The sequence below is a fragment of the Lolium rigidum genome, chromosome 7 (assembly GCF_022539505.1).
Source record: "Lolium rigidum isolate FL_2022 chromosome 7, APGP_CSIRO_Lrig_0.1, whole genome shotgun sequence".
Classification (NCBI taxonomy): Eukaryota; Viridiplantae; Streptophyta; class Magnoliopsida; order Poales; family Poaceae; genus Lolium; species Lolium rigidum.
Genome location: NC_061514.1, coordinates 277,820,070 through 277,831,732, shown reverse-complemented (window position 1 = coordinate 277,831,732; position 11,663 = coordinate 277,820,070). Strand labels below are relative to the sequence as shown.

Below are 11,663 nucleotides of genomic sequence, written 5' to 3'. Positions count from 1 at the left end.
CATAGTGTCATATTTGTGGGGTTCCTTCTCTCTTTTTTCTGACTAAAGTTGTAGCTTCCATTGGAGAGATAAAATTAACCATGTTGCTTCTGACAACTTTTTACATGGAGCAGCTAGTTGTGTATGCCACCATTGCTCATGCCCTTAGCTTACTCTGGCTGATGTATGTCATGTACGGCTATAGGGCAGATTCGGTGACAAGGTGATTTGGTGTTTGCCTACTGTTTCTAGCTACTCTGTAATTAAAGATCGAACAGGAACACGAAATTTGGGCATGTCCCAACCTGCAAGTGAATCAATGCCGACCAACGACGACAAAACGTACCTGAGTCGATCGCTCGATCGGAATATGGCCACGTGTAGGAATGAAGTATAGAGGGCCGAATGAAGTATAGAGGGGTATGTACATTGGTTTAGACGGATGGTGTCTGTAATATTACTCCATGTCATCTGTAGATAATGATATTGATAGTGTATACAATAGTCTGTCTTTAAGTTATATATTTTTAGCCATAGCTATATGTGGAACTTTACCTCTTTCGGTGCCTCATTCTCTTTCTCCACATCACCAAAATCACTTATAACTACCTCTTGCAGGCAGGTGAATCATCACCATTGTGCATGCCCTAAAGGGATGGACAGCGGCGCCGATTGAGCCCACTTCGTAGTCAAAGTTAACCATAACTTGGTTAGTTATAAAATTCTTTTAGCGAATTAGTTTAGTTTGAACTAGCTCATAGTAGTATTTTTCATGGGCTTATTCTGCATTAACAGGATTTAACAGCGACCACACCATGTCACTGCTCTCATACTGTCATACAGATAAAATTTAATTGGTCGTTGCCACACACACCGGCTGGCCCCTAGCTAGCTAGCTAGACTAGTCCCACGATCAAGTTGTCGCGAAGATCTACTGTCGCAGAAGCCCACAGTTGATCGCAAAATTAAGACAAGGAGACGAGAGGTAGATGTAGATGTATAGGTCGGTGCTGCATGTGTATAGTGTGCAAGAGCCGAGGAGCAGTAGTAGTGTGGTACCGCCGTACCGGCCGGTACTCCCAAGAGATGAGCCGGCTGCTGCACTCGATCCATGGAAGCTTGGCCGCAGCAGCCATAGCTTTCCTGCACCGGCTGATCGCCGAAGTTAATGAGACGCTGCAGCAGCCCTGCAGAGGAAGGCTTTTGTCGCCAGGCCGGAACATGCCGGGACAGATCGAAGCGCCCCTCCGGTGCCCGGGCATCGGCATCGGCACTGTCTCAGCTGCGATCTGCTGCCCGTCGTCTCTGTCCGGTCCCTCGCGTCGCAGAGCAGAGCTCGCCATGACAAGAAAAGCTCAGCCGCCCCACCATGTGTATGTGGATCCTTCCCGTTTCCACCCATCGGAACTCGTGGAAAAATGGTGCGATCCAAGTAGCACCTACTGCTCCGATTCTCCGTCGATCAGGCCCTTTTCCATCCATGGAAACGTATGTTTTGGCACCATACCATTGATGATGCATCTACCGATCTACGCACGCATAGCATCCGTCTCTTTCATGGACCGAGAAGGAGAGCGCGAGTTGCGTTTCATGCGAGGACGATCCGTCTTCTCGGGTAATCGGTCGCATGCTAGCACCGGCCCGCCTGCCGCCGGCCTGCATGCGCATTGATCTCAAGGTGCGTAGTTCTGACTTCTCACACCTGAATGCAGGATGGATCGATCCCATATGTGCGTTTCCGACAACCACAGTATAATTTGTACTAAGCATATATTCTACACAGTGATGATGGCATGATGCATATATAGTCATGATCATATACTGGCATAACAATAACTTAATTAGTTCATCAGATGAATAACAACACAAGTTGAGGAGCACGCAAATGAAACGATTTAGGTGAGAAAAATGGGGTCTACTTTGTCACTCCCATTTCTGTCATAGCTAGGAAAGGCTAATTACAAGAACCTCGCCAGAAGGATACAGTAATAGAAACCTTCAGAGCCAAGGCCTAGGGGTCACCGCGCTCGATCGATCTAGATCTTATATGTCGATCCCAACACACACGCACACACACATGCATGCATTCTTCTACTACTAGTTAACACAACAGCAAAAACGCAAAGTCCAACAAGGAAACAAGACTTGATTTAGCTTAATTATATAGCTTGCTCTCCATTTCGAGCTATCAGATGGTTGATGATGAATTAGGTACTAGCCCTTTGTCCCGTTGCTCATCACCAGCTTACACAGGAAGTCTTTCACCTGCATGGTGAAACAGCACACTATAAGCGACCAAGGTTATAGACACATGACTTGTCCTATCTATAACAAATATCAAAGATTTAATACTAGGTCGGTAGAAAGTTTGTACTAAGTCACCGAACACTTATTACATTTTAAAACCTATGGCTACAATAAAATTGACATCATCTAGATTTGCATTGCTTTTTTTTCATCCCGACAATCAACTTTAGGAGAAGCAGTTCGAGAGCATATATATGGCATGCACCTAACTAGTACCTCTACTGCGCATACACAGTGAGTACAACCTATAGTTGCTTTATGATACACTAGCATGGTGGCCCTCGCAAATGCGAGGGCTTCATCGCTGGTTTTCTAGGGAGATGTGTATAGTTTTGGTGTATCAAAACTAACTCGAAAATGTATTTATTGATTTTTGTACATTTAGATAAAAAAATAATACATATATAGCTTCAATTCTTGCTAAATTAATATCACATATGTAAAAATTTATTTAATATATTTTTGAGAATGGATTTTGTACACACATGGGTATGAGTGTTTTCATCATTGTCGGTTTATTCCTCGAGATTCACAATCGCGGTAGCGAGAGGAAAAAGTAGCTCTCTCTTCTCCTTTTATCCGAATACAAGACCACCATCTTTAATATGTCAAAATGACTTCAATTAAATTTATGGATCATGTCATGGGATCTAGAACAATACAAATCCCCGATCATTGTAAATCTAAACAATAATTTCCAACGTTGTAAATCTATGTGATCTAGAATTCGTTGTGGCCTACTTTATGTAATCAATGTTTCACATGCTCATATTAAGTCATTATGTTAGTTTATTATTGCTCATGAATTAAAAAATAGCATACCATTCCTTTGTAAGAGATCTGTCCCTTGATAAAGTGCGTTCAAAGATCATACGGTCACATATGTCTCGGATATCTTTGAAAATTAAAATTATAGTATATATTGCTTTATGGTTTAGATTTTCTGCATTTCTCATGAGGAACGTGAAAGAGGAAAACATACTTGAAAATTTCCATTGACTTTGATGTACCTTGCAAAAGCTTTTGTCTTTTTGCTCATAATCTCTCTGCTAGCCTTCGTTTCAGTTATTTTGATAGATCAAAAAATTTATGGATCAATACAATTGTTTTCTATTAATAAAAAGTAGAAGACATGTATACGCTTGAAGCGAGACGTTTTGATTTTTTTTCGAATACGGATGTTTAATATAGCCACCATGTTAAGTCACACCATCTAAATTATATTAAGAGTTAGATCTAAAATTAGTGGCTACGATTTAATGAAAAATTATTAGTTACGTAACTGTTGTAGTTCGGTTTAACACGTGCTAATTAGAAATAGCAAGAGTCCATGCTAAATAGGAAAGTAAATTCAGGAATCCGTGTTGAGTAACAAAGAGATAGGAGGAGCGTCCACGCTCAATACGGAAGGAAACAATGATTTCCAGGTAGCTTATATCTTGCTACTGGTGGTCATCCTAGCTCTTTTATTTTTTTTCTCTTCCTCGCCTGTCATGTTTTCTTGTGTTGCATAATTATTCTTCTCAGCCATACGTCCAACACTGCAGCTTTTTATTCGCGGTTCAGTTTTAAAGCTAGTACATATTGATCTGCTCTAGATTTTTTTTTGTTCCCGATCAGTTCTGAGCCAGCTTCCTGGCCGTACGTCCAACGTGACATTCAACGTTGGTGGCCTGTCACGTCTGGCTGTGTTTGGTAATTATTTTGAGCTGACCGTGGTGCCTTAAAAAATACTATGTTGCATAATTATTCTTATCAGCCATACGACCAACACTGCAGCTTTTTATTCGCGGTTCAGTTTTAAAGCTAGTACATATTGATCTGCTCTAGATTTTTTTTGTTCCCGATCAGTTTTGAGCCAGCTTCCTGGCCGTACGTCCAACGTGACATTCAACGTTGGTTGCCTGTCACGTCTGGCTGTGTTTGGTAATTATTTTGAGCTGATCGTGGTGCCTTAAAAAATACTATGTATATTTATTTTAGTTAGTACATAAAATAAGATATTATATGGACAAGTTGGACCGTGTCAAATAAGATAAAACTGTTACGTAACTATTAATCTCTAACTAAATCAGAGCCGTAAGTTCTAAATCCAACTGTTGAAATAGTTGAGATGATGTGGTTTAATATGGTGGCTCTATTAAACATCCTCATTTTGCTTTTAGTATATAATAGATGCTACCTAGACAGTCCACAAGAATAGGCATGCCTACTACATTCCACACATGCATGCATAGTATTATTAACATATATATCCTGGTAAAGTGGTAAGCACATATTTGTGTTTATAGTAATGTACCTCTGCAGGCTCTCGCAGAGAGTAGGATGCGGTGGTCTCCTTTGCAAACTTGGTCACAAGGATCCCGATGCCCTGTCCCATGTTGCGCAGCACCTATAGTTTCATTTTTGGCAAAAAGGTATAAAAGCATCAGTTCATGGCTCATAGATCTGCTTTTCTTCCAAGTAGCGGTAGTGCAAAAGCGAAGATGATTTATACACGGGGCACTACACGTACCTTGAATGCGTCCTCGTCAGTGCGATCATCTCCGATGTAAATCGGGAAAACATCGCCACGTCCTGCATAGCCTTCAAGAAAAAAATACAAACAAAATACTTTATTAACACCACCACTTAATAATGAACATAGCAATAAAGTAATAATTTCTATCTCAAAAAATAAAGTTATGAAAAGCAAGTAATGTAACATGGACAACTACATTTTTTGTGCTCATGTAGTATGCGATGAATCACTCACCGAGAGACTCGAGCAAGAACTCAAGGGCATTGCCCTTGTCCCACTTGATGGAGGGACGGATCTCCAGGACCTTTCTCCCCTTGGTGAGGTGGAGATCTGGGTAGCCCTCCAGCACCGCTCTCACCTCCTTGCCTAGAGCATCCCATTCCTACATGAATAAGCTGAAGTTAGGCAGAGTTAATTATGCGATCACAATGTGTACATTTGTATCTTCGGTATGTCACCTCCTCGTCGACGCAGCGGAAGTGCACGGAGAGGCAGAACTTGTTGTTCTCCACCATGGCGCCTGGGATGGCTTCCATCTTGGCCGTCAGCGTCTCATACACCTGAACATATATAAATATATGACAGGAAAACTTGTAAGCAAATCGCACAGTATTTTGCTTTGAGTATTTTACTCCGCATGTTTTAAGTATATCTGTCGTAATACTCTAGAAGTAGTATGGGCAGTTTTCAAGGTTGATTAATTGGCAGGAAGACAAATAATGATCTCATACGGTCTATATACCTCCTGAATGACAGGCAGGAACTCGGTCGCCGGCTGGCACAGAACTTCGTCAGCCTGCAGAGACAAATCAAACAACCACTAAATCATCGAACTATTTAATGCAAATAAATGTGTGCAAATCATGACCAAGGAAAAGTCTTTTTCACAAGTGATGTCGTGAAGAAAAGTGCAGACCATAGAGAGAGAGAATAAGTCAAGACAAAAGACTAGAGAGAAAGTCAGAAAGAGATGGTGACTAACCAAACTGACCTTTGCCTTGTGGTTGGACACTGTAGTGGGGCCCTTGATGTCCATGCCATGGCTCCCGGCGTAGTACAGCTCCTCTAGCTTCACAAAGTTGAGCACCTGTGTGTGTAAACCATGGCAATAAATTCAGTGAAATTATTCCTAGGTATTCGCTCTGGTACAAAATAAGTATCACAATTTTATCAAGATATGGATCTATCTACGATCAAAATTTATCTAGATGTATCTACATTTAGACCAAGCTGCAGCAGATATTTTGGAATGGAGGCAGAAATAAGCTAGAGAAGGGACACATTTAGCACTAGGAAAAAGAACAACAAGCAAAGGGTCCCTCCTGCTACGCGTCCAAGAAAGGCCATGTCATGTGGACGGTAAAATAAAATCACGCGGAAACATTGCAAAAGGGCAACCTGGAAGATTCCATTTACAGCTTCATGGTGTTGCAAGGGAAGGAGGGGCCGGAGAAAAAAATTGCTTCTTTTACGGCACCAAGAAAGCAACAAAAATGTAAAGCAACACCAGTACAGTATTTGGTGGGCAGTGGAATGTACCTTGTCTCTGGATCTCCCACTCACGATGGCGGTCGGGAAATGCTGGGCCACGCTCCTCACCGCGTCTCTCATCTGCAATGAGTCAATACAAATATTAACCGCGCGGTAAGAATTAATAACATGGGGGCGACCGAGCTAGCTTGTGAACAGAACAGAGACGAAAAAGAAACTCACCTCTTCTGTCATGACGGCGCTGTCGGGGTCTTCCACGATCGGCGACAGGGTGCCGTCGTAGTCCAGGAACATCACGATCTGCTTCCCCTTGGCCGCCGCCACCACGGCCTCGATCCACTCTAGTGCCGACGGGTGCTTCTCCTGCGATTCAGCCCACCATTAATTCTTAGTTTCAGGAGATGGTGAGAGGGACCAAGACGTAGCCACGGATATATAGGTGCGTCTCAACTTACCATCCAGTCCTCGTGGTCGGCGCCGGCGGCGAACTTGGCATGGCGCGGCGAGGAGGCCTTCATGGAGTCCAGCAGGGACCCGCCCCTGAGCACCCCGGAGGCGGCCAGGTCCATGCGGCCCAGGGCGGCCTTCCTGCAGTCGCGCGCCCTCCGCGGCGGAAACGACGAGAAATGGCGACCCGCCTGCGCCGGCGGCGGCACGGCGGTGACCGCGTCCTCGGCAGCAAAGGCGGCGTGGTTCGTCATGGCACGGAAGAGCGGCGGGAGGAAAAGATGCGTGGTTTCCAACGGGGAGCAAAGAAAGAGGGGGAGGGGGACGCTCCGATGGCGATGGCTTGGGGAGTGTGGAGGAAGAGGAAGGTGGTTTGATGGTAGTGGGCGGTGGAGGCCATGGCTATATATAGAGAGTGTGAGGGCTGGCCCACCTCTGGGAATTTCTGATGTGGAGTGTCAAATTATGATTCCATGAAAATGCCTTGGGGGCTTGGACAATGAAGAAATACATTTTGTATCCACAATTTTCAAGCATTTGCACAACATGTTAATTGTGTTGCATATGGGTTTTTTATACTTCTAGAGGTTGAAGTGTGGGGTGATATACTTGTTCCGACATAGAAAACGTGTTGCGATAGGCTTACGTGTTTTTTGCGATAACGCCATGTCAGTTCACGAACTGAGATATAATAATGTTATCTAGCGGTATCCTTTGTGCGGTGCAGCGGCGGATACATGGGGTGCGTTATTGATGCAGATGCAGAGCGGTACCGTCCAGGTGTCATGCCTACTCTTAATTACTTTGGCCGCTTGATTTGGTCCCGCGTGCTCGCACCTTGTGATGGGGATCATGGTGCGCGAAGGATGATGTGGAAGGATTGGCCAAACGTCGCAATGTTAATTGGTCATGGTGTAGTTCAATTCTACTTGTTTTTGTAAATGAAATAACTCTCGCGTCCTCGTCAATATTGTTTTCATCTATATACTCATTGCACTTTTGTTCATTTCTTACGTCTTGTCGGAAAGTATGTATATCTCAAACTCCATCTTTCGTACACAATAAACAGTAGTTCTAGAATCAAACTCAATATTTATAAAGCTTTCCCAAATAATTTGTAAAAAACATCCATATGTCCAAAATTAAATCTACAATATAATAATTCTCATAAACTATATTTTTTGTATTATATGCCTTTGGTATTATGATTTTTGATATTATTTCTTATGTACATGCATCTCACATTTTATTCTGTTTAAAATTTGGCTAAACACATTACGCGGGGTAAATAAAAAAAGAAAGGAGTATATCATGCCCCTCAATATTTGTATATTTTTTCCTTGCATCTATTTAAGCTACGACATCAGGTAGGCCCCACCAATTAAACTTTTTTCGTACGATGTTTATTTCTCTCCTTGCCGTGAATTAACGACTCAGAGAATTTCCGAAGTTGCCAAGGATATAAGATTGTGAATACAACTTAATCGCTCATAAATGAAAATAATTTTGAACATAAATTGGAGAGTATTTTTACAATATACGCAGGCATGTAATTAAATACATTGATTATCCAGATATAATACTCGCTCGGATTCAAATTAATTGCCTCAAATATGTTTAAATATGGATGTATCAAGACATGTTTGTTGACTAGATGCATCTATATCTAGACAAAATTAAGTAAATTAATATGAATCAGAGAGAGTATATTTAATGATGAAGATTTTGTGCTAGTAGTACTACTACTACAAATGTAATCTTAGAAGTAATGAAGCACAATTTATTGATACCAACTGACGTGGTGAGCAGATGGAATCATGTTGGATCCCATATGATCCTGGAAATCCTCTTCAAAGTTTGAATCTAAATAGATATACTTTGTGACTCCAATGGGTAATGTCATCAATATCCACCATCTTTTATCTGCTCGCATCCTCTTTTTTTTGGAAGCAGAAATCGTTTTTTAGGGGGTGCACAAGTCGTATATATTTTTAGACGGTGCATAAATGTGCTCTCGCGATCAAAGCATAGAAGGCAAAACTGCAGCCGGTCTCACCGGTCGGTGGGTCGATCACGTGAGACAAGAGTCCTTCTGGGCCCACCAGGTCCACCGTGTCACCTGCTAGCTGGCCCGCCGGGGCCGGCGCGGAACATGCCACGTGTTGGTCGCGGCGGGGGCCCAGGCCCGTAAAGTACCCTGCTGCTGTGCTCCCGGCCTCCCGTAAAGCAGCGGAACATGCCACAAAAAGATTTGACCATTTGACCTTGACCGCCATGTGGGGGCCGGCAACTCATGTACGGCGAAATTTTGTTTGCTTGCCTGCTGGTCAGGAGCGGCCGGCTTTGAAATCCCTGTGTACGTCCTGTTTTTACTAACGTATATATTATACGAATATAAACGTATGGTACAGTATATTTTTACTACAATTGGGCCAAGATCTTGGACGCAAGTGCATTTTGTTCAGCTTTTCCGGCATGGTTTCCGCTGCTTTTGGTAGTCTCTACTGGTGCTGCGATCGAGGTAGTCTACTTGTGATTGTTGGTTCCATACCTGGAGCTTCCGCCCCCGGGAAACATCTCCTGTTTTGATCTATGGACTATGACTTGTTTTTGCACGCGGCCTTTCACTAATGTGACACTGGGCACCAATAATTTGCTTCATTACTAGTCAATCAGGGCATGCATGATGCATATATATGGAATGGGTGGCCCATGATCATGCATCGATCGACGAAGAATAAGCTGGGCATTGGCATGCATGGTCATGCATGCTCTCACACTACCAGAAAATCAACTGGGCATCGTCATGTAAGAATTATCACCTTTAAAAAAATAAACGGACCTAGGTATTGAGACGAGGAGATACCAACTAATTACTGGTACAAAAGTATTCACGACCCATATTTGTCAGTAATTTACTAGACTAAACGTAGCCTCGATCTGAGTGGCAGAAGCCCGTACACAAAACGTCTGCAAATGAAGAAGTTTCACAAGCATTACAACAAACATTATTTAAATGGCACCGACCGGCTGGAGATATTCCATCATCCAAGTTTCTAGTTAACTCGTCCGTAGTCGGTCGCCTGCTCCCACACACAAATGGGATAGTGTGCATTGCCTTGACTCGTACAAACCTTTTAGCTAGTCATAATGGGAAGTATCATACGGTACATTACTAGTCACAATGCATAGTATCATATAGAAGTATCATGCATATGATACTATTACATGTTACTATCTCCACAATGCATGATATCATATACTATTATCATAGTCTCCATATATTAATTGTTTTGTAGAATCTCAATGCAAATAGATGTACAAGATTTACTTAATATTAATTTTCTAGTAGTATGTGCTATGATACTGTATCTACCTATGATACTAGTATCCTCTCTCTCCTCCTTAATAGCACTGCCACATCAGTATTTTTCATGCATGAGTTGTATGATACTACCTATGATACTCCCATTGTGGGTAGTCTTAGTATCATGCACATGATACTAGTTTATGATACTATCCCCACAATGCATAGTATCATTAGATAATATTATAGTATCATCATATTTAATATTTTGTAGAATCTCAATGCAAATTTGTGTACATGATGTGATTGTCATTAAGTTTTCTAGTTTTACGTGCTATGATACGGTATCATATTATGATATCACTTTCATCTCTCACCTTATTAATTGGTGCGTCACATCAGATTTTTGCCAACATGGCATGCATGATACTATTTTATGATACTCCCATTGTGGCTGTCGATGTTATGCGGGAACGATACCATCTCCCTGGGCTCGGTTACGTGTTGATATAGGTGTGGAATAGCCCCACACGTGGAATACAGAGGGGGTATAATACCGGATAGAGTACTACTCTATACCGGTATTATACAAGGATATTACATACACTAACACCCCCCCTTAATCTGAACCTCGGGAGAGGTTAAGATTACGCCTAAACTTAGCAAGATCATTAACAGCTAAAACCTTAGTGAACCCATCGGCAACTTGGTCTTTTGTAGAGATGAACCGAATGTCAAGTAACCTGTCAGCCACACGCTCTCTGACGAAATGATGATCAATCTCAATATGTTTGGTGCGAGCATGAAATATGGGATTTGCAGATAAATATGTAGCGCCCAAGTTATCACACCAGAGACATGGACGTTCTTTTAGAGAAACACCCAACTCGCGAACAAGTGCCTCAACCCATATTAATTCAGCAGTAGCATTTGCCAGTGATTTGTATTGCGCTTCGTGCTAGAGCGAGAAACTGTTGCTTGTTTGCGAGCACTCCAAGATATCAGGTTCGGCCCAAAGAAAATGGCAAAGCCACCAGTGGAGCGCCGATCATCCAGGTCTCCTGCCCAATCAGCACCAGAAAAGCACTAAGAAGAGTAGAAGATGACCTGTGAAAGGTGAGACCAAGCTGAAGAGTGCCTTGAATATAACGAAGTATCCTTTTAACAGCTGTCCAATGAGAGGTAGTGGGAGCATGTAGATACTGGCAGACTTTATTGACTGAAAAAGAAATATCTGGGCGAATCAATGTAAGATATTGCAAAGCACCAACAATACTGCAATAGTTGGTAGTATCCTCGGGACCAAGAGGATCACCATCGTGTAAAGAAAGCTTATCAGCCGTAGAAAGAGGCGTGGGGCACGTGGAACAATGTTGCAGCCCAACTTTTCGAATCAAATCAGATGCATATTTGCCTTGTGTCAACAGAAGGCCAGTAGGCCGGCTGTGAACTTCTAGACCAAGGAAGTAGTGAAGGTCACCAAGGTCTTTGATAGCAAACTGAGTGTTTAACTGGAGAAGTAGAATCTTGGTAGCCGAATCGGAGGAACTGGCCACAATGATGTCATCCACATATATTAAGAGAAGCATGGTGATACCTGGCTTACGAAGC

General features: G+C 42.5%; 1 protein-coding gene across 1 annotated transcript; it reads right to left on the bottom strand.

Moving 5' to 3' along the window:
* Positions 1–2,183: 2,183 nt before the first annotated feature.
* LOC124676062 (trehalose 6-phosphate phosphatase RA3-like) lies at positions 2,184–6,999 on the bottom strand. Its single transcript, XM_047212143.1, has 10 exons — positions 6,754–6,999; positions 6,521–6,661; positions 6,347–6,418; positions 5,799–5,894; positions 5,550–5,603; positions 5,266–5,367; positions 5,042–5,189; positions 4,802–4,872; positions 4,586–4,678; positions 2,184–2,244 (listed from the first exon to the last, which is right to left on the bottom strand). Exons 1-10 carry the CDS (start codon positions 6,997–6,999, stop codon positions 2,194–2,196), a joined length of 1,074 nt encoding a protein of 357 aa, XP_047068099.1. The 3' UTR covers positions 2,184–2,193.
* Positions 7,000–11,663: the final 4,664 nt, after the last annotated feature.